Source organism: Fundulus heteroclitus, chromosome 21, assembly GCF_011125445.2.
Source record: "Fundulus heteroclitus isolate FHET01 chromosome 21, MU-UCD_Fhet_4.1, whole genome shotgun sequence".
Taxonomy (NCBI): domain Eukaryota; kingdom Metazoa; phylum Chordata; class Actinopteri; order Cyprinodontiformes; family Fundulidae; genus Fundulus; species Fundulus heteroclitus.
Genome location: NC_046381.1, coordinates 32,937,666 through 32,963,194, shown reverse-complemented (window position 1 = coordinate 32,963,194; position 25,529 = coordinate 32,937,666). Strand labels below are relative to the sequence as shown.

Here is a 25,529-nt window from a genome sequence, read left to right as displayed (position 1 = left end):
TTGATATTCTGATTTATTCATGTATAACTGTATATATGCCCCATTTGCAGTATTTTTTTAATAGTTTGTATTTTGCAGCATCATGAGATATCTCCTGAAATTTTGTAATTTCTTTTTTATATGTGCCACTGAAACATTAACAATACCATCAACATAACAAAACCAAGTTTGGCTTTTGTCAAAGTTTTATCTAGTTTCTGAATGAATCTTCTTGTTTTTAACAGTGGACTAGCTCTTTAATGTAAGAAAATCTGACGATGCCAATCGGGTACCCCCCGAACACCATCAGCAACTTGTCTTTTTACAGTGCCCACGCTATACATAAGGCATCGGGGGGGCTTATCACCTCTGATTAAGAACGCAAATGATAAATGGAACCCAAAACCCAAAAGTACTTGTGCCATCCAGTATGGTGTGTCACCCTGGGGAGACAGCCAAATAGCTCACGTCAAAACCCGGTGTTGAATCCCGAGGTTATCAGTGACCCTCATCTGGCTACCCTGTAAAATTTCTGTGCCGACACTGATTTTTATAAACTTTTGCTGATGAGGGAACTCTTTAGGGACACCCCCTACCTCCTTTTTTAGACCACAACTCAACACCCAGGCTTTTTTTATGTAAAGACAAATCTTTATTATTTAAGTCCCATTTACAAAAACACGTAAAAACACCGGAAGACACTGTGTATATACACACCATGTTCGCTACCTTGCAGCTACCGCCTCCATGAGATGAGCAGAACTGCCTTTTTTTTTTTAATTATCAAAAAGATACCCAGTAAAAGCCATATTTCTTTATGTTAGTAAAACAGAGAAAGCCTTCAAATGTATACTTTTAAATTATACACTTACCATTTACAAATAAATACAAATCATCAGACATTTATAGACGTAAGCACGCGCACACACACACACACAAAAAGAAAAAGTACAAATCCACCACAGCGACACTGTGTACAGTTGTGCGTGACGACTCAAACACGTGTCTGGGTAGGCTGAACTTCAACTGAACTATTCCCAGTAGTGCAATTCAGAAGCTACAACAGTAGCGTTACAGAACTGAGACTCAGATTGGATTAGTCTTGATTGATTTTGTGCAAAAAATACTGATGTGATCACAACAGTCAGATGCATTTGGACTGAGAAGACAAAATGAAAAGAGAATATTTATCCCAAAGAGAATGCGTCAGATCTGCAGCGAAAGGAAGAGAAAAAGAATCGTTTCCATTGCACAATTGTCGTGCTTGCTAAATGACGCATTAAACTTCTTCTTCCTGACATGAATATTTGAAATCTGTCACTTTAATCTTGAGTAAGCAAGCCTTCACCTCATGACTGCTTTAGCCTGACTGGTGCAGAGAAGGTTGCAATGCGTCTGCAAAGTCTTTATGCTTTAAGCATGCACAGACTGATTTCACTCCCATCTTCCTTTCCAAAATGAGCTCAGAGCCATGAAGCAAGTGCAGGGCGATGCATTAACCAGTGCCTTGCTGAGGAACACACACCACAGAGTTGTGCTTATAAGGGTTTAATGGTAAATAGACTCAATTTATATCACGCTCTTTACACTAGAGCCATATTCACCCAATCAAACTCACTTACAAGCACACATTAGTTAATTAAACATCTCACATTCATACACCAATGCGCTGATCGGTAAGCAAAACGGGGTTAGGTGCCTTGCCCAGGAGCACATCGACATGTGACGAGGGGAAGCCGGGATCAAACCCACAACCTTCCAACTGCTCTGAGGCACAGTCGCCCACGGTTCCTTTTACCGATTGAGTCCACTTATGTGACGCGATGAAGATGCAAAATGTCCTTCGGTCCTCATGGTGTGGTGATTAACTGCATATCAGCTCTACTGTGTCCTGCTGACATAGTTTGTAAGACTCTCAAAACAGTCTGTAGTGCTATATTTAAGAAACTTCATGCTAGAGGTCTGGGAGATAAGGTAAAGACAAGAAAGAAAAAAAGCTGGTCCAACAACACACAAGATTTGCATATTTTATATGAGCTCAACTGAATTTAATTCTAAAAAGCAATAAAGGTGTACTAGCAAGCAAAGATGATGGGAATTCACATGATCTAGATGTGTTATCCTGAAAAAAAAAGGACACAGCATAAACCAGTCCATTTTGTTGTGCAACCACAGACAACAATTTTCAAGTGTCTGCACTTGTAATGATTGGGTTCTCTAATGCGCCAGCAGCCTCTGATCACACAGTGCCCTGCGAGCATTTCTACCCCAAGAACCTTTTAACATTTTGTCACGTTGCAACCACAAACATCCCTGTCTTTGTCTTCTCTGTATTAAATGATAAAGCAACACAAGGTAGTGCACAATTATGAGGTGAAAATAGCTTTTTATATAACTTTCAAAACGTCTTGTAACTTAAAATCTACAAAGTGTGTCGTGCATTTGTCTGACTCGACTTTTGTGGACTACCCTTGCGGCCATCGAATCTGACCAGGTTGCCCATCCTTTCATGCTGTGGGAAAAACATTCCCACAGCATGATGCAGCGATACCGTGTGTAACTGTGGGGAAGGAGTGTACAAGTTGATATGCAGTGTTTTGCCGCCACACACAACGTTTTGAATGCAGGTATCGGTCTTTCGTTTGTTTCCTGCAAACGGCACTTCTTACAAACAAGTTTTCTTCCCGGCACTCTTCTATTGTCAGCTTTGTGAGAGTGAGCTGTGTATCTGTGCAGCTCCTCCAGACACATCATTTTGTGGTTGATATGACAAAATATGAAACAGTGCGAGGGGTGTGAATACCGTCACAAGGCATTATAGATCACTGGAGGCCGTAATGAAAAAAATTTACATTTGTATTAAGCTCCAGTTCCAAAAAAAGTGGCACTTTATAAAATGTGAATTAAATCAGGATATAAAAATTAGCAAAGCACTTAAATCCTATACAGTATTTGACTAATATAGGATTAGGACAACTTATACATTTTTTTAAAGCCTTTTAGAGACATGGCATGCTTTTATTTCTTTAAAGGATTTAAAAGCAAGAACAGAGCCATCACTTTAAAAGTTAATTGTTTCCTCTGTTTATTGTTTTTTGAGGCCTTTCACACTTAAATGTCTCTTTTGATGCTGAGTGCAGCTTTATTCTGTTAGTATCCAGGCCAGTTCAGCTCTTTTGCTGTGGCACAAAGCGGCTCTAGCAGGTGCCGATCATTTAGCTCCTTCATCTTTTCATTCATTTGTAGTTTGGGTCATTATAACCTGACTTTTACCAAATGAAGCCATCTGACACATCCTATCGCCATCATGCATCAAAACGTACCCTTCCTGGGGGCATTACATACCCCCATTTACAGTCAATGATTTCAAGTCATTTATTATCATCCTAATGATAATAACTAATCATCAAGTGCACTGATTTAGCATATTTATTAAGATTTCATTGGCCACTGGATCAAAACTATATTGGAAATGGGGAGTAATCCAGAACCTTTAGAAAATGATACACAGTTCATTTAAATTGTATCTTCTGCCAGGCTATTTGTCTTCAGTGTAAATCGCGTCTCCATGTAAAAACTTAACTGCAAGAAAAGATAAATGGAAATGCAATAAATTAAACATGTGGGTAAAAAAAATGTGAGAAAAAAAAAAGGAGGGCACACATTGGCGACGGGGCAAATTAACCCGGAGCTGACCAATAAAAGCTAAATGTGAATGACTTTGGCATTCTCTTGCAGATTTAAGAAAAGCCTCATGAGTTATTTTCTCTTTCAAGATTTTCTCATTTAAAAAAAATGGATTTACATTTCTTGAACAAATTTCATTGTGTGAATTATGATTTAAGCAGCATCCACGTTTTTTGGAAACACCCTAAAACTATTCAAAGGTTAACATTAGAAATGCATTATTACCTAAATGAAATTGTCAATCAATGCAAGTTTTCTCCTGTGCACAAAGTTTAGAAAAAAATAAAAAAGATATTCCCCTGCAAAATCCTGGTGTCACAACAATACGAAACTAAACAGGTGTCTTGACATTATTTTTCCTCATTGTCACTAAAGCCAAAAGTGCTCAAAATCCCAAATCTGTACCTTAGAAGTAACACCCTCTGGTCTGAAAGTCAAAAACTTTGATTGTCACAACACTGATGCTTGAACCTGAGACCTCTTTAGTTAATTTAAGAAAATATTTGACATCCTGGGAGTCATGGTAACCTTCTGTAATGCTGGTAGACATCGACACGATAAAGGAAAACTATTTCATACACAATGATTTGTTTGTGGTTATGTGTAATTGTGCGTGTGAAGGGGTTGGGGGGCGGGGGGGGGGGGCAGACATTTATCTGCCCGTGGGTAATGCTCTCTCTCATTGCATGTAAACGTAGGGACTGGACTTGTTGTGGCCTGTGCTCATCACACATGGCATAACGTTCCTTGAGCCGCCCATCATGGACTGGTTCATGTCCTGACCGTTCTCAGACCAGGGGGGGGAGTCCATTGGCTCCCGTTTGATTGAATGGACCAGGCCATGACCTTTGAACTCATAGGGGCCTTGCTTGTTGTAGTCCGGGTGCATATACGCCTTTTGAGGGTAGATGTTTGAATTCATGAGGTTGACCGATTGGTTGCTGCATAGAGAGTCTGAGTGAGAGAGTCTCTGAGGGCTGAACTGGTTGGAGTCACCGCTGCTGACGAAGTCTTTGTCACATTTCAACAGACGTGCGCCGTTGTTGACTGCATAGCTGGGGTAGTTGCCGTCGTTGTACGCGGGGCTGATTCCTGCTTTCCCCCGTTGACAGGGGGAGTACTGCGGGTCGAAATAGTCGCTTTCTGATTTAAGCTGCAGCCCAGAGCTTGGGTCGTACACGCCGTTACCGTAGCGCCGGTCGATCGCCGCTTGGTTGCGACAGGCCCACGCTTGCCCGTACGTGTCGCATCCGTTCTCCGAGTCGGAGTCGTGCTCTATCTTAATGGGCGGCATTTCAGGCATCATGTGGCCGTCGTAGCACTCCCCGAAGTCGTTCTCGCTCTTCACCAGGTCCACGCAGTAAGCGTCTGGGTCCGACGAGCCATACAGCTTCGAGACAAACACATCGGCACCCTTGCCACCGTGACAGCTCGGGGAAAGGCAGTAGGGCTTCCCGTACTGGCCAGTCCTATTTAGGCGGTTCGTGGGGATGTAGCCGACACCCTGAGCAGCTCTGACGGATCCCAAGTGCTGTCGCATAGGCCACCGTCCACCTGTGCCCACGCCTTTGCTGGCAGCCACGGAGGACTTGCAGAAGTTGAGGGGCTCCTCCTGGCTATAGAAGCCGTCAGGGCTGTACTTGAGGTTGTCTTTGCAAAGAGGGGTCCAGGACGGGTGTTGGCTTCGCTGCGTAGCACCCGGATGGGGACAAGAAAAGAGAAGAGGGTCTGTCATGTCACCCATTCCTCCACCGATGGAGTGCCTCCTCAGGTGTTCCCCGCGTTCACTGTGAAGGAAAAAGAGGAGACACCGTTTATCTGCAAGTTCTTGCCTGTCATCTGGCAAAATGTCAGTTCAATAAAACATAAATCATCTTGTGACAAGGCCTTTCTTGAAGGAGTAATTAACATTGAAACCTCCTAATAATTGCCACCAATTGACAAATTGAATCATCATCCCTGCATGAATGATGTAACTCTTAGGAGCATAGTTGCTGAAATAAAAACTGAAATTAAATCACAATTACAAAGAATCACTGCAATGTGAAAGAAAGGAGCATTTTAGGTTAAACAGCGCAGTCAGAGGAGAACCCTAACAGCATGCTAAAAAGTGCAGACTCTGCACAGTTCACATGGGGGTGATGGGAAGGGCTCTGCTTGGTCTACCTGTATTACAAGACCAGAATTGTAACATTATTAGTTTTATTGATCCATGAACTATTTTAAGTATAAAAGAAAGGGTGTTTACCAAGCTGCAGGGTGGAGATTTTCTTGTTAGAAAAAGAAGGCTGTTATTGGTGGAAAAGCGTTTCTGGGTAAACTAATTAGTTTTCACTTCTCATGTGTGGTGAGAAGCATTTTTTTTCCACAATGCTGTAAGTTTTGCGATTGTTCTATGATGACTTTTTTCTGCTTTGACTTCTATGTTTTTTTTTTTCTTTCAAAAGCTTTGAGGAAATTGAAGTTCTGTTAGAGATCTGACAGTAAAGACGTTTTACTACTTCAACCCCCCCCCCCCCCCCCCCCAAGCACAGTTCGTTTCCATCTGTCTTTAACAACGTAAAAATGGGAAAGATGAAAAAAAAACATCTTACTAAAAATGTCTGTTGATGTCTGAAATGTGCTTGAAAGGTGGTTGGGGTTTAGTGAATTGTGAAAACCTAAACGGACCTGACTTTCATCAACTTTGTTTAGACTGAATTTAGTTGGGACATTTTCAGTGTTTGTAGTTTTGGGCAAAATAAATCCTTCAAAACGATTAAAAAAAAAAGAACCAAAAGGACATGCTTGTTTGTAAATTTGGAGGGTTCCGTCTGACTGAGTTCTGTGAGGGAGGGGTTTCGTTGCTCCATAATTGTTTTTTTAAAGAGCATCGCACATATCATGCACACACCTTGACAACACTTTTATTGCACAACAGCCAGTGCTCATATAGCGAAGTTTCAAAAACGTCTAGTTCAATCAACTCAGAGGAGTTAACTGAATGTTTGGGAGGTATTATTTAAAAAATATATCCATGTGGCTATAAGGGATTGCACACAGGTTTCCTTGTTTCCTATGAAGAAATTGGCAAAAAAAAAAGAATATCCTGGTTTGATTCACTGTGGTGGTTATGGGAATAATTTCAAATGTGACTCATATTTTCTGGGATGTGTCCCATCTGAAAACCAACAACAGTTGAGTTCACACGCACAACCCAAAGATCTCCAGGTTTATTTGCGGTGGATGACAAACATCTTATTCAAGCACTGTGGTATCTCTGTTTTTAACACCTCACTTTTTAAAATTAATGACAACAGTTTTAAGTATTTTCTGACCTCCTGATTGAGGAGGCTTTCTCTTTACAAAACGTGTTGGTACTGGAAATGTAACAATCATACAGCCGCAGTAAGGTTGTTGTGTAACCATCAGTCTGTACATCCAATGACCGCGCCCTCTTGTCCATGTAGGTTTGCAGGTGTGGGTGGTGGAGCCTATCTCCAGCCATCACTGGGTGGAGATAGGCGTGGCACACCCTAGACAGGTCACCCGTCCAGTGTTACAAGCCAGTGAAATGAATTGGACTGCATCACAACATTTTGGAAGTCTTAAACCTGCTTTTAAGTTGACCAGATGCAAAGTAAAGTGTGTGAAGGTGAGTAAAGAAATAACTTCAAACGGTGTCTTTAAACATAGTTTTGCAGTTCAGTGAGCTACTTATCACAGCTGAGGTATTTTCTAGTGGAAAGTTGTCCTATCATGGTGTTAGAAAGCAAATAAAACCTTGAGAGGTGGAAGCTAACAAGCTAGCTTTAGCTTACGTTAGTAATTCCAAACGATTTAAACTAAAAATGTCAATATATGTGGGATCTGACTATGCTACCGGTTAATTATGCTCAGCTGTTGAATGGAGGCTAGCTACTGGAGCAGATAGCTCAACTAATTAACCGCTGTTAGCTAGCGCAGATTGTTAGACTCAGACGGAGTTTCTCAATAAAAAAAGAGAATGGCAAAAAGATGTAATATTCTGCAATATAACTATTTTAAAACACTAACTTTATTGAATGTTTGTATTGTATATTTTATTTAGTCTTTGTCTCAAAATTGAAATAACAATAAATATAGATAGTATCATAAGTGTAATAATCACCGTGTTATATAATTTTAGCAGCTGTAAAAATAAGTGTCTCTTTTGTGTTAAATAAAAGGAATCAAGTGACGGGGACCACTTTTGTTTTACATTTTTGTCTTAATGCTGTAAAACTGTGGTATTTTTATTATCATACCATTATCATACCATGAAAATCTCAGACAGACCCATGCCTTGTCCCAACACGACTAACCACTTTGTCAAAGGACTTAAAAACGGGTCCAATTTTCTTTTAAAAGGATCCACACAGACACACGGAAAGTGCCGCAATATCGAGCCCTTCTCACGTTCGTTGATGTGCTGTTTGAGTTTCTTTTTTTAATTCGTACTCAATAAATCACAAACACTTGTGTGAAATGTTTGTGGTTAAGAGAAGCGTTTCATGTGTTTTAAATTTACCCAGACATGTCAAATTCTGCAAATGTGTTGCTGTTTGTGTCATTTTTTTTTCTTTTTTCATAAAAGCAGATCTAATTCTGGCATTCCCTGGAACTTCTGGAGTCTCCGAGAGGGAGGCGGAGAACTCACACTGGAAAATACTGATCTAAGCCATAGTCTGTTCTTTGCCTTTGTGTAATAATAAATTGTGTAAACGTTGCTTATTTAATTAAGAAAAAAAAGGAAGCACACACTGGTTGAAATCAAGGCATCCAGAAGTCTATACCTGTAAGCTCAAGTACATAGTAGTAATTGGCAAATGAAAAGGCGTTATTAACTTGCCAAGTGTAGCAAAAAAAAGGGGAAAAAAAGAAAATCCTTCTGGAAAAAGTAGGGTCTTTTGTCTATGATAGGAACTGGGATAGCAGTTTGCAGAGCAAACAGATCGGGATAAAATTGGATAGAAGTTTGAAACAGACATGAGTAGTAAAAGGATATTCCAAGCCTTGGACATTTATAGAGTACTGCTCGAGGTCTTGTCTAAAAATAGAAAACGGTTAAGCTAAGGCAAACCTTAATCAGAGAAGCAACCAAGGTGGTAACTCTGGAGGAGCTGAAGAGATCCACAGCTCAAATGGGAAAGTCTTGCAATAGGAAAATTATTGCTTGTGCATTTTTACAAAGCCATTGTTGACAGGAAGCCATTTGAAGTCCTGCTCGCTGGTTGAGAAAAGCCACAGTAAACATGTGAAGGAAGGTGCTCTGGTGAGGGGAGAAAACATTTCAACTGTTTGGCCTACATGCAAAATACTTTATGTGGTGGAAAATTGCACAGGACCCTGAGCAAACCGTCCCTTCTGTAAAAAAAAAAAATGGTGGTGGGACCATCATGCTTTTCTTCAGGAGGTATAGGAAGTTGGTCAAAGTTGAGGTTAAGATACACAAAGGAAAATACAGAGCAACCTTGATAGAAAACCTGTTAGAGGCTGCAGAAGAAACTGAGGCAGAAGTTCACCTTCCAGCAAGAAGATCCTTAATATACCTCCAGAGCTACAGTCGACTGGTTCAGAGCAAACCACAGTCATGTGGTTTAGGCCTACGATTAATGTTAACATGTGGTTTTTATTCGGTTTGACTGCAGTGGCGCTATTTAGCAAACAATTATTTGTAATTTCTAGACGTACAAAGCCACGCCCCAAACGACCTGCAGCTGTAATCACTCCTACAACGTATTGAATCAAGGGGGTTTAAGTCAGACGGTCCCCGCAGACTTTTATTTGTAAAGAAAATATTTGGGAACCATAAATCACATGTCCTTCCACTTTACAATTGTGCACCCTTTTTTGTTCATCTATCACATCAAATCACTACAAAAACATTAAAGCTTGAGGTTGTAATGAGAATAATTTTACCAGCAAGTGAATATATTGGTAGCAATTTTGTAGGCATATTTGCTTTTCAAACGCTGAAGGGTCTTGCCCTCATGCTCCTTGTGTTAAACATCTTGTCATCATTCAAAGTGAATATAAGTCATGTAGTGTCATTTTCCCTTACCCAAGCTCCATCGGAGAGATAATCCCCCCGCCTTTGTTCTTTCCCCGCATTAAAATATTTTTCACTTTCATCTCAGTGATGGAGGGTAGTAGGAGGGGCACAGCTATGCAGAACAGACCCAGTTGAGCAGGAATAAGTGTCCCAGAGGGTGACTTCTTTTTCTGCCCGTGGAGAAACTTTAAGCGACCCTGAAACTGCATAGTCTGAAACACAACCAAAAAAAAAAAAAAAAACACATTTACAAAACTGAAATACATGTTAATAGATTAATGTTAATTTTTCATGTTTTCATTTGTAATCCAACGTTACCCTTTAATTCATTTATTTTAGACCATCTTGTGCAAGCTGAATTCAAGTTTTGAATCCAATGACCCTGCAACAAGGTGCTGGTATTTTTATGCTCTTATCTGCGTTGACGAACACTGCCCCGGACTGCAAGAGTGGGCACAGTCCCTTTTATCTTTTATCAACCCATCACAACAGCCTTAAAAATGGGAGAAGTTAAAAATGATCGATTTTACAAGCTTGCAACGGTGCTAGCAACTCACTTAAATAAAAATATAAGAAGAGTCAACAACTGCCCCTGAGGTTCTGTAAGGCTGATGTTCTTTTTTGTTTAAAAAGTTTTTATGGCTCTTGTGCCATTTGACAACAGCCAGAAAAAAAATGGGTGAAGGGGAATGGCATGCAGCAAAGGTCTCCAAATCGCGAATCGAACCCACGGCAACTATGTTGGGGACCGAGGCCTCTGCTAATGGGTTGTGTTTTTCTGCCTTTGCACCACTGCAGGGGTTGTAAATCAGTACAAAGGTGGGGCAACAACATGGCTGTTGTTTTTGAAAGGTTTTGATTTGGGCCAATTGCCACTATCCCTTAATAATGCTAATATATTTAGCATGTAAGCTAACCCATGGAAATTACCTGATTCACCATCTTGGTTTAGCATGTTAGTTTCTAACGTTTGTTTCTTTTTTATTTTGCAGCAAATCTACCGAAAGATTTGTCTTGTTTTGTAAACAAACACAAGTGACATTCTCGGGCCTTTTACCTGCAGAATAGAAGCTTGACGTAATATCACAATTGTCTGTGTCATATATATAACTATTTTGAGCAGAAAGCATGTTATAAATATTTACTAAGTACTAAGTAATGAAGGGTGTGACACAAGATAGATATCCAGATTTTTTGGTGTTGTTCCCAACACATTGCAACCAAGCCAGACGTTGGTCATCACTTTTGCCTAACATCTGTAGAATTGTCCAAACTCATATTCTTGTTTTTCCTCTCATCTGGACTCAAAGCTATTACAGGCAGTGGGGTAAAGGAAGGAAGACATAACTACACAAGCTAAAGTTACAAAATAAAATTGACTGCGCAAATGTATTGTTTATATTTTAGATTAGCATCAGTCTTCTTTCATTGAGTTGGTGCCAGTTTCTCCATTTAGAGTTTGCTTTGGTTGGGTCGTAGCACTCACCAAAAATCCAGAGGTGCTGTCCAAAAGACACCGAACTCTGGCCATAAAACATCTGTTGAGAAAGCAGGAGAGCTCGGGAGTAATCTCGCCTGCCTCCGGAGAGTTAAACATGCTGCCCACAACAAAGTCTTCACCTGTAATATGACAGTAAAAGAATGCGAATATGAGAAGCTATTTTTCTGTGAAAATACAAACCTACAAAGCACCGTGTGAGCTGTACGCACTTGTTCCCGCGGCTAACTGGCTATCCTGCTGCCCGGACGTGCCCTGATGTTGTGGAGGACACATGGCCCAGTGGAGCTGGCGTCTGAACTCCTGACGGTCGTCTATGTGGATGTAGTCAAAGACGTTTTGGTGCATGACGTCAGTCTGTGGGGGCAGAACTTGGTTAGACAGACGGAAGGACAAGAGCTTGTCATTAAAACATGTGCCTATTTTAAGAGAATTTTTTTTTAGTCATTTCATCACAGACGAGTTAAAAGGAGATGAACATTTAATTATTGGGAATCATCAGTCTCTTCAAAGCCACAATAAAAGCCCCATCAGGGATCGGTTTATCCACCAAATCCCAGGCCCTGTTAGCTTTCAGCTCATTCAGCTGGGTTAGCAGAACAAAAGGGGGCGTGGCTTACAACTTGCATCATTCATCCGATTATTGATGGCATGATCCAGTATGATCCAGTAATCTATGTCAGATTTTGCTTATAAATATATATGTGGAGAATGAAGGATCATCTGGTGTATATTCTGTGTAAACACATGGATGTGTTGCAGCTACAGTTGTCTTTACATTGTATCCCATTAGTACATCCCTATGGTCCCCCCCCTTTGGTCTTTCATTTGATAGCGAAACATAAAGGACACATGTTGATCACAAAGAAATGGTCTAAAAAGAGGTTAAAGGCAAGTTTCTCATGAGTTGAATTGTGATGGGTAAACAGAAACTGTGGCCCCTGTGGGATGGTCCTGCTCTTCTGGGGTTAGCATCTATAAAGAGGGGTCCAAGTAAATAGCAGCGGTGAAATGGCAATGGTTAACTGATGCATGTGGGGCACTTGATTAGACCATAAAGGCATACCTGTATCCAACGAAAGGAGTTGCTATGGCTGAATATGCTGAAAAACTTAATGGTGGATCTGATGGAAATGTGTCGGAATATACATTGCATCCCAGTTTGTTATGGCGGTACATAGCCATAGAGCTACAGAGACCCCTGAGTACCGCTGAAAGGGCCAAAAATAGGTCTGTTCGCATTGAAACTGGAACATGAAGGTGGAATAAGGTGGTCAAGTCAGATAAATCACATTTAGCTTTTTTTTAAAATAAGTTTGAATAGCCAGGTATGGCACCAAATTCACTGTAGGAAAACGGCAAGTTGCCAGAGGTGTGATACTTTGGGCACATTTCTACTGAGAAACCTTGGGTCCTGGCATTCACATTATTGTTGCCACGTTACAAATACCTAAACACTGTTGGAGACCATGCATGGTGTTCCCTGATGGATGTGGGCTCTTTCGGCGTCATAACGAGTCCTACCACAAAGGAAAAGTGGTCCAATAATTGTTGGAGGAACACAAAACTGACTCTGAGGTCTTGACTTGGCCTCCATTTTTCCCAGATCTCAGTCCAGTCCAGTACTTCTGAGATGTTATGAGTCCAATCACTGGAAGCCCGAGCCCCCAACACGCAGGACTTAAAGGTTCTGCCGCTAACATGTTGGTGCCAGACACCCTAGCACAACCTCAGGGGGCTCATGGAGTTCATGTCTCCACAGGTCAGGGGGACCAACACACTATTAGGCAGGTGGTCATAATGTTATGCCGGATCAATGTGCATCCCTTCAAACACACAGGCAGGAGGATTTACCCGGTGCTTTAACAGCCGAAGGGCAGCTGTGTTTGTCAAACATTGCGTGACACCGGCTCCCGAGCAGCAGTCCGGCTCAGCCAGCCCTCCCCATCCGCTCTCGCACACAGACTGAGCCGGGCTCCATCCCACTTTCATCAGGCCTCTGCCCTCTCTTTTCCAGCAATAACTTTTGCTTTCTGTCATTCCCTGACAGATTCCTCACTGTAGCGCTCAACCTTCTCCTCTTCCCTCTTCCCCTCGACCCCCGCCCTCTCCGCAGAATTTCCACGGCAGTGGCACGCGAGGCTTTTTGATCGCCTGCCTCTGCAAACACAATCTGTTCCCACCGTCTTCATAAGCACTTGGTCCTGCGGACTGCGGTTCCCTACTGGCGTTCAGGCACACAGATGGATCGAGTGACTATTGTTTTTGTGTCTCGTAAAGAAACACGCAGAGAAGGAAAGAGAGGGGGGGAAAAAAAACTAGAGAGTAAGCGAGGTTTTAACTGACCTTCAAAGGCTAACAGCTCCGGCAACAAATTGGATCAAAGAGCAGTGAATGTTTTCGGCTCTTCTCTGGGGCTTTAGTTGTGGTGCTGCTCGGTGGAGCCTTCTCCGTTCTTTGTTTTTTCTGTGGTATATTAATAAGTGTCCTCTCGCTACAGTTGTGGGTTCAGACTGGTGCAATATGTTTGTTTGAGGCCTTGTCAAGGCAAAGTAAGTTTGTTTGTGTGTCTATGGTGGTGGTGGGGGGGGGGGGGTCTCATTTGCAAGAACTAAATGTGGGAAATAAAATAAATTCTCACGAAGGTGGTTTGCATGCTGTTATTCTATGGCTCACGGTCATCAGAGGAATGCAAAAACCGTTTGTCACGTCAACCAGGTATTGACACGCCACGATGTCAGTGTCCTGTTTCTTGCTCTTGAGAACGTGACATACGTTTTTGCATTCCTCTAATTAAAAATACACGCATGGAATGACTGCAGCGGGCCGGTGTCTGTCACACTGCTGTGTGTGGTTTTTGCTGACCACACTCAGCAAAAACAGAGAACCGGTTGTACGTGATGGAGTTTGATAAGTTTGTTTGGGTTTCAGTGTTCAATTCTCTGTCCATCTTCGTGGCAGGTGGCGGGATGTCGCCTGTGTCAGAGTGATATTCTCAAGTTTTATAAAGGTTTAAAACAAAAATCTGTTACATGATCTTATTGCTTTTATCTGAAACCAGAGCGACAGCTATTCCTACCACTGCTAACATTATTACAGTAATAATTATAATAATAGCTGTAGACAATGTCCCTGTTTGATTTCATCTCATAGCTTTAAGCAGAATGTAGAATAAACAAATGCTAAATTTACAAGTAGGTCTGAAGTGTAATAATATAATGATTTGATTCTGTTTTTATAAAGCAACATAAGAGTTATGGTTGAATATTAGCTAGCTAATTAGTTGGGCTACCGGCTTAGATTTAGCGTTACTTTAATATAACAAAATTAAAACTTCTGCGGTTTAAAGCAAAACACCCATTTAGTTTCCCCATAACGACAACCTTTCATGACTGGAAATATTTAAATGTGACCAAATTTGTCTTTTCTTAAGGGAGATAAAAATGTAACGCTCTCTTCTGTTTCCAAATTTGAGAAAGTAATGAGTATATAAAGGTTAAAACACAAATGTGTGATTCTTAGATTTTGTTTTTTTGTGAAATGTGTGTAAAAACAATGCAGCGTGGTCTTTATTGCAGCATTTAAAGTTAGCTCAATTGTTCAAAATTCAATATGCCTCCCTTAACTAAACATTTGGATAACCAAATAATGTAATCTAACAACCAAATAATAAAGCCTTAGATCTGAATCAATGAGCAAATTTATTCAAAGGAGTTATCCAGAGTCCAGTGTCTGAAAGAGTACAATTGTTATGCTATCTTTAACATTCGTTTTATTTTAATATTGATACAAATAATTATGCTAAATAATAGTTTAAATTACATTTCTAAATTTAGTATTGTTTTCAAGGTAGCTTCATACTTTTTAGAAAACAACACCGGCAGTCTAACAATCGTACAAAAACACTTTCTTCTAGCCTCTCGGTTAAAAGACCAAAGAAACGGCAAGACAGAAAAGAATGACCCACGATTATCCAATATGTTATCAAACAGCATCAAACATCTAACAATTAGGGAATTAAAATATCCATGACAAAGCGAGAAAAAAATCACATTAACTCCTTTTGACCTAGTGGACTTAAATACATAAGCTAATCTGCCTATTAGGAGTAATTACCTCTACTAGTCTCAAAAGTTGTCATTCCACACTTCTGCTTGCACTAACACATACACACAGGTACATGTGGTGGGACAGCGTGTCTCAGACCACACTGGTTTACATGTCGATTTCACAGCGCTAAATTACTGCCCGCACCTTACTGTAAGCCAAGAGAGGGCACTGTAGCAGGATTTCTATCCCCGTGTGACAGCACGCTGCCTGTTAGTGTGTAGGTGTGTTTGACAGGAGGAGGAGCAAAGGAAAGATTTTAACACTGAAAAGCACTTTATTCGTGGTTTTAAAGGAGGGAGGTGGTTTTAGCATCCCAGGACAGGACAGCTAGTGCTGATATAATTTATAATGGATGATGAGGTTCTGCCACTGGAAAGGGAGAACATTAAAGAGTTGGAAATGTAGGTTCAATTAGACATCCAGAGTGTATGCTAGGGTGAAAAAGAGGTCTTCAAGTAGCACCTCAGATGTAACTCCAACCCTTTAATCCTCGCAATGGAAGCAATAATCAGACGGCAGAGACCTTTGCTGAAAGAGACGCCATTCAGACAGAACAGCGTAATATGAACAAATACACTCATTGGCCATGTTATTAGGTACAGCCTTTTGATTGCATTTTGTGACAAATGACTAATCAACCAATCACGTGATGGTTATGGTTGTTTCTTCCAGACTGGCTGGTCTGAGAATTTCAGAAACAGCTGACCAACTGGGACTTAAGCAACAGCTGTGCCCTCCACAGTCACCAGGGCTCTCAATTATACAACTTTGCGTCTAATCCATACTAAAATTGTACGTTTGGCAAAAAAATGGAATTGGGATACGACAAAATAAAAAATCTGATTTATAAAACCATGCCCACGCACACCAGCATGCAATTTTTCTTTATAGATCACCTGCACCTGAACGTTTGCGTACCAGGTTCTGTCTCATGTTCTGCCCTCTACACGCCCAGATTGAACCATAAATGGTCAATGCAAAGAACCTCATGAATGTTATTATGGATTAAAAATGGGTCAGCTGGTCTTTTTTATCTCCATTGTTTTTGCCACAGAGAAAATGCAAAGAGACTGTGAAAACATTTCACAGAGAGGAGTTTATTAAATGTGAAAATCCGAGGTTACAGCACAGATGTCGCCCACATTATAAGAACTTGTTTGAAAAGTAAAGTTAATCGCAGTTTTAAGACGGAGGAAAGCCTCATGGAGCTGCGCTCTGTGTTGAAATTCCTCTGAGGCTGTGAGACCAGGAAGAATGGGCGGTTTCCCCCCCGATTATAAAGAATCTTCATAGAAAACCCAGATATAATGTTCTGCAGACTCTATATTTATTTAAGATTTAATGGATTATGGGCATGTTCTTTTATTTATTTGAGAGGTCCTTTTGTATAGTTATGTGTCACCAGTGCAAGCATGAATAACACTGGGGTTTAAATGCTTATGATGAAGTCGAGCTATGATTAAAGTCTGAAATGGCGTGAAATTGAGTGACTGAGAGGAATCATCACGCAGTTTGGCTGCAATTCACCACTTTAGCATCTGTGTCGCCCATTTCCCCTATCTCCAAAATGAGCTTTCGCCTCGGTCAGAGCTGCCGTGAGGACCGCACGTTTTCCTGTTTTATTTATTTCAATTTTTTATGTTTTTCATTGGAGATTTTTCGCAGCTCTAGTGCCTCAGAGGAGGGGGAAAGACTTGTGGCAAAGGACCGCAGGTCGGAGTCGAACCCAGGTCGACCGCGTCAAGGACTTAGACCTCTCTACATGGGTCGCACAACCCACTGCGCCACCAGCGCACCCCTCCTGTTTTATTTTTTAACAGATCCCAAATTTTACATGAAGAGTGACGTACACAAGTTTCAGGCTCCCTTTTGTGCGTACGCAAGCGTTATAAATGAGACCCCAGATCTCAGTGGATGTGCAGCCTAAAAATCTGCTGCGATCATGTCCATACAGACCACAATTGCTGGCAAGTGTTTCCCAAACCTTGTTGAGCATAAACAATGAGGAATAAGGCCGATTCTAGAGCCATAAGGGGATCCAGTCAGCTACTAGCAGGATGTGAGGTGTACTAACAAAGTTTTAGAGAAACTACCTCACCTATTTCTAGTGGCCTTTCTGGGTAAATAGTTAGCTACATTAGCTAACTTAGCTGCTTCAGCGCTAGCTAAGCTGAAAGGTTCTAAATGGAGAGAGATAAATGGATAAATGCAGGCAGCAGAGTAAGGAGATTCAATAGTACCATGCTAATAAAAGGTCATACTTGCAATTTATTTAGGTATGTACATCCTTGTTTATGTGCAATTAAAACACACATACAATAGAAATGGTTTTCCTGAAAACCCCTCCCTTCATCTATCTAGACAACTCTTTTTTTTTTAATCAGAAGACTCCTTTTCACATATTTCTTTCCTCATAATACCATAAAAATACCCACAATCACATGTCAATGGTAGTTCTTATTACACTGATGCATTTAATTCTTTCCCACACACTTCAAACAACCTCGCAGCCTTACCACTTTGAATATGGATTTGTCTAAATTGAATTTCCACGACCTATTTGCAATGAAAATCTGGGCCACCATTGAGTATGTTTATATTTATTACCCTTGAAAACATATCGACTTATACAATGAATGCATATTTGAATATGATACATTTCAGCTCACCTGATGAAATCCTAGATAGTCCACAATGGTTGAGGAAGCATAGAAAACCATGCCATCACTGCTCACCACCAAGGCAAAGCCTGTTAAAGACTACACACACACACAGAGACAGACAGAGGGGGAGAAATGGTGATTAAGAACAGCTCATACAGGAAATAAACATGAGAGCAATAAATACAAAGAGCTACATTTTATTTCTCAGCTATTTACTTTCAGCTTGTCTGCCATCCATATTTAAATTTTAAATGACTGACATTGCTGAGCGCAAAAGGCTAATTTCTTAAGCAGTTATGAGTTTCAGGTTTGAAGTTACCCTTTAGAAGAAAGGTTTCAGGGGGAAAAAAAAAGTCTCAGGGAAACAAACACTCTGGTTCTTATTGTTTCGAAAGTACATCCTTCGTTTGTTTGACCCGCCAGATGAGACCCGATCAAAAGGGAACGTGGCGCATAAACACCAAGGTAGCTTCAGTCCAACGACCAGAGAGCAGCAGATGGAGAGGGGAAGCGAAGGTGCGCGGCTCAAACAGAAGAGGAAGAAAAAAAGTTACAGGAAGGACATGTGGAAGAGGTCCTCCAGCCCGCGTGTGCGTACACACGGCTGGGATAGCGTGACAACGGCAGGGCTCGCTGACTTGCGTGACTGCTGCCGCCAGAGTCTGTCACCTCTGTTTTACAGCGAGAATATGCAGGACTTTTCCGATCCGTGTGTGTGTGTGTGTTACATGATGTACATCCCCATGGTCACTAAATTCACACTCCCACCCCCGTTCACAAACACCTAACAGTGATCTGATAACCATCCATGGGAGATAATCGTTCCCCGGCCGCTGCACACAACGGCGCCCTGCAAGTTCAGTGAACTGATGAGTCTCCTTTGATGCTGTGGAACGCAGATGGATCGGAGAGAAACTGTAAAAAGCACAATATCTGCTGCCTTAATTAAAAAGACATAATCATGTAGAAAAGCAGGATGGGCGTGGGGAGAGGAGTGGGGGGGGGGGTGGTGGATGGGAGATAGGTGCTCGGTCGCGTTGACGCAGACGATGTTTGACAAGTTCAACTGCTGGCACATGTCCCCCCGCTGACCCAAACACACACACACACACACACACACACACACACACACACACACACACACACAGGCTACAATGTCTCTGGCAGCAGCTCAAAACAGACACACAAAAAAAGAACTTTTTAGGCAATCAATAAATACTGGATGCAGCTAAATTATTTTTATTTTTTTAAGATTCCTAATTTCAAGAGGTTTTGGGCACTCATAATATCACCCAGAAACAGAATGCCTGTGCCAAAATTAATGCATTTATAGAAATAAAAGGTGTCTTTAACTGAGATCCAAGATGTCTGCAATGAATATAGAAACATTTCCAGCATCTCTAGAATCTGAGCTGCAACTCTACAGGTGAAAATGTGAGATAATTCAGCCAAGAAAAAGAAAAACCTGTAAAATGACGAGCATTTGTCGCAATGCCTCAAACAATGGACATGAACATATGCTAAATATAGAAGAATGTCATGTTGTTTTCATGAAGTCCTACAGGGCCAGGAAGAGGTCATCTTTTTCATGCTGGTCGCACGCACGTTTATGTAGTCAGGGGCTCAACTTTTTTTCCCATGCTTCCTCCCGAGTCCCTTGAAACGCTGCAGTAAATGCTACAATAAAACATTGAAGGACTTTGGCAGTTTTGTTGTTCTGGAACAAAGAGGATCTAGATTTTCTTTTTAACCTGAAAGAGTGTATTCAGGCAAAAAAAAAAAAAAAAGACACTATTTTTTCAACTGATTACCTTAATTAGCTTTTAAAAAAGGGAATTACTAGCACATTTTTTACAGATGAATGCAGCGCATTTGCTGTTCACATGTTCGAACGCTTTACTGGGACGAACAGGGCGGCGCATTTACCTTTTGTTTTACACAAAAGCAAATTGCGACAACGGCTAAATATGTTGTCCTTTATACCTTATACATTTATACCAAAACAGAGGGCTCGCTGCTCCATCTCTGAAGATGGAAAAGAGGTACAGAAATGAAAGGAGGAAAAAAAAGCTGCCTTTACTAACACTGGCAGCGCTGTGCAGTGTGCCGTTTTTATATGTTTTTCTCGTCATTTCCCTCGGTTCCTTGCATACTGAAGCCTTTAGGTAATGGAAACACCTGCCACAGTCCCGCGGCACAAAATATCTGCGACTACAAACAGCCCCCGTGGGAAGCTAAAGCTACAGCTTCTAAAAAAGGCAGTTGGACATGTAGAGACTGAAACTGAAGCAGATCGGGCTCTGATTGGATTCAGAGGCTGACCGTCAGTCTTTTCCAAGAGTTTTTGGTTTTGGTCTCGTCAGATAAGAGAACCTTTTCCCTCGTGTTTGCTTTGTCTCCTACATGACGTAGCAAACTGCATATAAGTATCTCTTATGGCTTTCTTTCAACAGTGACTTTCGTTCTTGCTCAGCTTCTAGTTATCCTGTCGACAGACTCTTCCACCTGAGCTGTGGATCTCTTCAGCTCCTCCAAAGTTATCAGAGGGCTGTCGGCTGCTTCTCTTGGTCGGTTTGCAGCTTTACCGTTCTCCTTTCCCTTTCAGATGATGGACAGAGCTCTGTGAGGTGTTCAGAATTTATTTCATGACCTCAGCCCCACGTTCAACCTCTGCACAGCTTTCCTCCCTAGCCTGGTCTTCATGACGGTCACTAATGTTGTCTGACACCTCAGAGGCCCTCACAGAACAGCCGCCTTTACGCTGAGATTAAACTACACACAGGTTGACTCCGTTTACTCATCAGGTGACTTCTAATGGCAAACGGCCGCCCTGGATTTGATCTAAGTTTATAAGAGTAAAGAGGATGAAACATAAATGTATGAAGCACTTTTCAGATTTTTCCACTTCATAATTATTCACCACTTTCGTTTAAAATAATAAGAGAATCATTTCGGTGTAAAACCAACACTTTCTATGTACGCATACTAGGGCTAAACAATTAATCGCATTTTCAATTTAATCGTGATTTACAAAAACGCAATTTCCAAATCGCACAGGTCTGCAATTTTTGGCTCTGTAACGATTAGGGAATCAGACACGTCCATTAGGCGTCAGTAAAATGTTTAAAGTGGGTTTGCCTCCAAATGGAAGGGAAGACAGTTGCAGCAGTGAGATAATATAATTTTATTACTTGTTTTAGAGTTTATACAATCATACATAGCATTAAGTACTGGTCAATCAGGTTAATACATAGACTTGCTTGTTGGTTGGACTTTGCACTTTATGTTCAACAAGGATTTTAAATTAATTAAATGATGTCCAATTAAATTAAAAGCTGTTCTTTTCAATAATATTCTGATCAATAGAAACATTAAAAGTTCATATTTAAAATAGTCCTTGTTTAGAAACATCTTTATTTAGAAGCCATTTTTGTTGCTTGTGGTTAATGTGGAGAAAAGTCGAAATTGCAATTTTGGTTGAAATAAATCGTAGTCAGAACGCAATCATTACTGCTCCGAGTTTAGATGCTGTGGGTCTTTTAGCAACTAATCCACATGGCGAGGAAACAAATTGATTTGTTGTTTGTATATGTTTTAAAACACATGATAAATTAAACTGGGGGAAAAAAATTGCATTAAATCGCAATATTAAGAAAAGAAATCGCAATAAGATTATTTTCCAAAATCGTTCAGCCCTAACGCATATATAATCCAGTTGCCATGAACTTTGTTAAGTAAAGGCCTTTACCACCTGTTTGACTTTCTACGTCTTCAGGTTCTGTAGGGGAAAGCTAGTGCGGCCTGATGAAAATGTGTGGGATCTCTCCTTTTGGACTCCGTCACATTAAAACGAAACATGCACAGTCATGCCACAAGGCTTCGGTCCCAGCTGAGTCATGAGGCAGCAGCTGGAACATCACTACGGTCAGTCTAGTCTTGCGTCTCCTGTCCCAGTGAGGAACGGCAGCAGTGGATCGGCTCGGAATCCGCGTCTCCTGGAAAACCACCAACGTCATGATGTGAAGCCTCGCTGAGAGCCGGCGGGTCCTGGAGAGAGTAATAAGGATCTGATGCGTGCGCGGTCTCCAGGCCTGTCTTACTAACGGCAAGCCTTGCAGGGTGTCATCTATCCGCCTGCCAGTATATCCTCACGTGTTTGCATTAAAGTCTGGATGTGCTGCTGTACCCAGATCGTTTTAAAGCTCGTAGGGTCAAGTGGGTGAAAACCGTTTTTCCGCAATTTGCTCTGATTGTTCCAGACAGACCCCCGCGCGCTCCCCTCACTCCCCTCTGCTCACTTTCACAGTCGAGCACACGCAGTCAGGCAGAGATGCGCCCACACCGACTCCTCCGTCGGCCCCGACGCCGTCCTCTCGCCAGTCTGTCACGCAAACACCGCGGATCCACGAGGGAGGTCGTGCCAGAGGGCAGCTCACTCAGACAAATCCTCTTAGAGGCGTGTGTGCAAACTGCAGGGCGGTTCGCTGACGGTGCCATCCAAAGGGCAACGGCACGACGTGACAGGACGTTTTATTGTTGAGACGACCTAAACCGAGGTGTTTGTGTGCCACTTTCTGCTTTAGTGATCAGGAGCAGACGTCACTCACACAGGACACACACACACACACACACACAAACACACACACACACACACACACACACACACACACACAGGTCATATGGTTTCTTACTTCCAGGAGGAGGCTGCTTTCATTGATGGCGGTGCCCAGAGGAAGGCTATCTTTCCTGGGTTCAGGGTTAGAGGATGCTGTGTTGGTGATGTGCTTCCTGGAGGGCTTGTCTTGACTCGCTGTGAAAAGAAAAGAAAAGACGTAAACGCATCAGCATGTGTGACTGGGACGCACGTCAATTAGCACGCCGAAACGCCGTCAAAGGAGGCTCGTCGATGAGATCGTCGATTTGCGTTTCATTCGGTCAACACTGCAACACGCAGGGATACACGCTTCCTGCGGCATTCCAGTCCACGCTGTGAAAAATAAAAATAAAAACGGACTGGTGACAATGATGTTTCTGTTTACAAAGCCTCTCACACAGGCGCTGCTCTCTAGGATGAAGGAGAGAGTGGCAGCATTTCTCAGACATGTGGCAGACTCATTAACAACATCGGTCTCCCCTTTTCGGACGGCACGAAAAGCCAGCGAGCACACGCGGCGAGTGCGTTGGGCCAGTGGAGAAAGGACGAAAACATTTGTGGGATTTTTATAACTTTACCGGACTCCTTAAGCGCAATAAAAGCACATCCAGCAGTCACAGAGAGTTTGGCGTAAAGCCGGGCAAGCCGGGCAGTCAGGCCGATGTGCTCATGCTCCACAACCTGCAGAGCTAACCTCACATCCTTAAAGTAAATATTATTCGGCCTATAAGTGATTAATAATAGTAGATGTATTAAACTGGAAAATAACTTTTTTTTTCTTTTAAATGAGCATTTTCCACAGTGAATTCTTGTAAATGTAAGTCTATTTATAAAAAGAGACAGGAACATTCACATATCTCAATTTACGGATAAGTTCAAATTACACACAGGTCTAAATGTATTGCCTTTGTGAACTCTATGTAAATTAAATGTAAACATTATGTAAACATTTCTTCACGTTAACTGTCTCCCTAACACAAAGTGGTACACAGTTGTGAACTGGAAGAGCAAAAGAAGACACGGCTGTCACAAACTTTTTACAGAAAAATCTGAAAAGCAAGGCGTAACGCAGCAAATCTGTTGCAACGCCGCTTTCAGAAGCATCGTCCGATCTATCGTGTTAAAATGGAAAGACTTTGGCACGGCAGCAAACCCACCATAACACGGCCGTCCACCAAAACCGATCAGAGAAGAAGCCGAGAGGCTTGGTAACTCTGGAGGAGCTGCAGACATCCACCGCTCAGGTGGAGACATTTAATCACCAGGGTTACTATTATATCAAAATGTGTCCATTACGAGTTGGAAAAAGGTTATTACAACACGCCGCACATCACGCTGAACACACCGTCAGTGTGGTGATGCACGGTGGCGGCAGTATCATGCATGGCATTTTCAATGAGGGAAGGGCAAAAATGTCCGTATCCTGATGTGCAAAGCGGCTGGAGACAAACTCCAAAAGACTTTTCCTTTTCATCTTTTTCTCCACCTCACAGTTCTGCACTGCTTTGCGATGATCCATCACACAAAACCCCATTCGGTTTGTGGTTGTAATGTGACATAATGCGATAACGTAGATAAAGTACGCATGTGTACCTGCTGTCGGGGTTTGCTCTACTAAACTGTCACATGTCCCGCGTTGGCATATTTAGAGACGTGTTTGCGTGTCTCTCTCTCGTGGATGCTGGGTCAGGGGCGTGTGGCCCTCTGCAACGGATCAGTCTTTTGCTCCATCACACACTGTAGCAAGCCCAGATTAGTCACGCAACTTCACATATGCACACACACCACCATCTATGTTATGAAAACCGTCATGATCTCCACGCAAATATGTCCTCCAACCCGTCTTGCCCCCAACATACAACCTCACTAAGGCTTTGGCTCCTCACCCTTCACCTCCTACTCTCCGCCATGTCCCTCTCTCCTCCTCCCTTCTGCCAGCGCTCCTCGTCATCTCGCCGCTCTGTCCTTGTTCGGTTTTGCATGAGGCGCTGATCAGCCGATTTCAGTAGCAAGCATGCAAACGTAGCGCTCCAATTTATAGCCTCCATACGTTTTGGATGGGAGGCACACCCCCCCACACCCCACAAGCAACCGTTTTTTTCCCCGAAGCTGAAACGCAGCCTGGACAGCTCATGAAAAGCACTGACAGGCTGAAAGCGCTTTTGTCATCGCCTCCAGTGAGTGAGAACACATACAAACAAACAGCCGCAGACAGCCGCTTCACAGAAAAATCATTCAGTCCGATCACCAGAATGTCATCCAACCAGTGGAAACCATTGCGGAGGGGAAATGACTCTAATGACCGTCTTTATTCCCCTCCTTTCAGCGCCTCGTATATTTGTGTTTTTCCCTCTTATGGCAGCTCTTGGAGAGGATGCGGCGTCAGGAAAGACAAACACTCGGGATGATTAATTATCGGCACCGGCGCTTCCTCTGCCAACAATGCACGCTTTATTTCTCGCCGCGCTAACGTCTTCTGCTTTGCTTTTCTTCGCCTCTATTTTCTCCGTCTCTGGTCCGAAAAAGGAAAACAGAGCGGGTAATGGCGAGGCGTTTATGTGCGCCGCGTGAGGACTGGGTGTTAGGTAAAAAGTGACAAGTATAGGGATGTGGAAGCTGCCAAAAAGGGTGAGGCTTGAAGTGTCTAGTTCCTTGGGTCGGCCAGAAATCTCTTTCCACTGAGTGTACAGAATATCAAGACCACCCTCCAATTATTAGGTTACGCTATGACTTCATTTTGACGGTAATACAAAGGACGGCTCAGAGAAAACTCTGGGTAAGGGGTAAGGTATGAGGTAAGATGACTGGCAACATAAACGTATGCTTAAGTGTCTGAATTTGCAAATGGAAGTCAGTAAACGTGAATAAATCTAAGATTTGTGTTTC

General features: G+C 42.1%; 1 protein-coding gene across 2 annotated transcripts in view; it reads right to left on the bottom strand.

Moving 5' to 3' along the window:
* Positions 1–3,842: 3,842 nt before the first annotated feature.
* ahrr (aryl-hydrocarbon receptor repressor) overlaps positions 3,843–25,529 on the bottom strand; it is a 99,244-nt gene continuing 77,557 nt past the window's right edge. The window contains exons 4-9 of one of the 2 annotated variants that reach the window (XM_036124765.1): positions 22,681–22,799; positions 17,996–18,085; positions 11,429–11,573; positions 11,205–11,338; positions 9,728–9,930; positions 3,843–5,453 (exon numbers count right to left, since the gene is read on the bottom strand). In XM_036124765.1, coding sequence (XP_035980658.1) covers positions 4,346–5,453; positions 9,728–9,930; positions 11,205–11,338; positions 11,429–11,573; positions 17,996–18,085; positions 22,681–22,799 — 1,799 coding nt within the window. In that variant the 3' untranslated portion in view covers positions 3,843–4,345. 2 annotated transcript variants of the gene reach the window in all.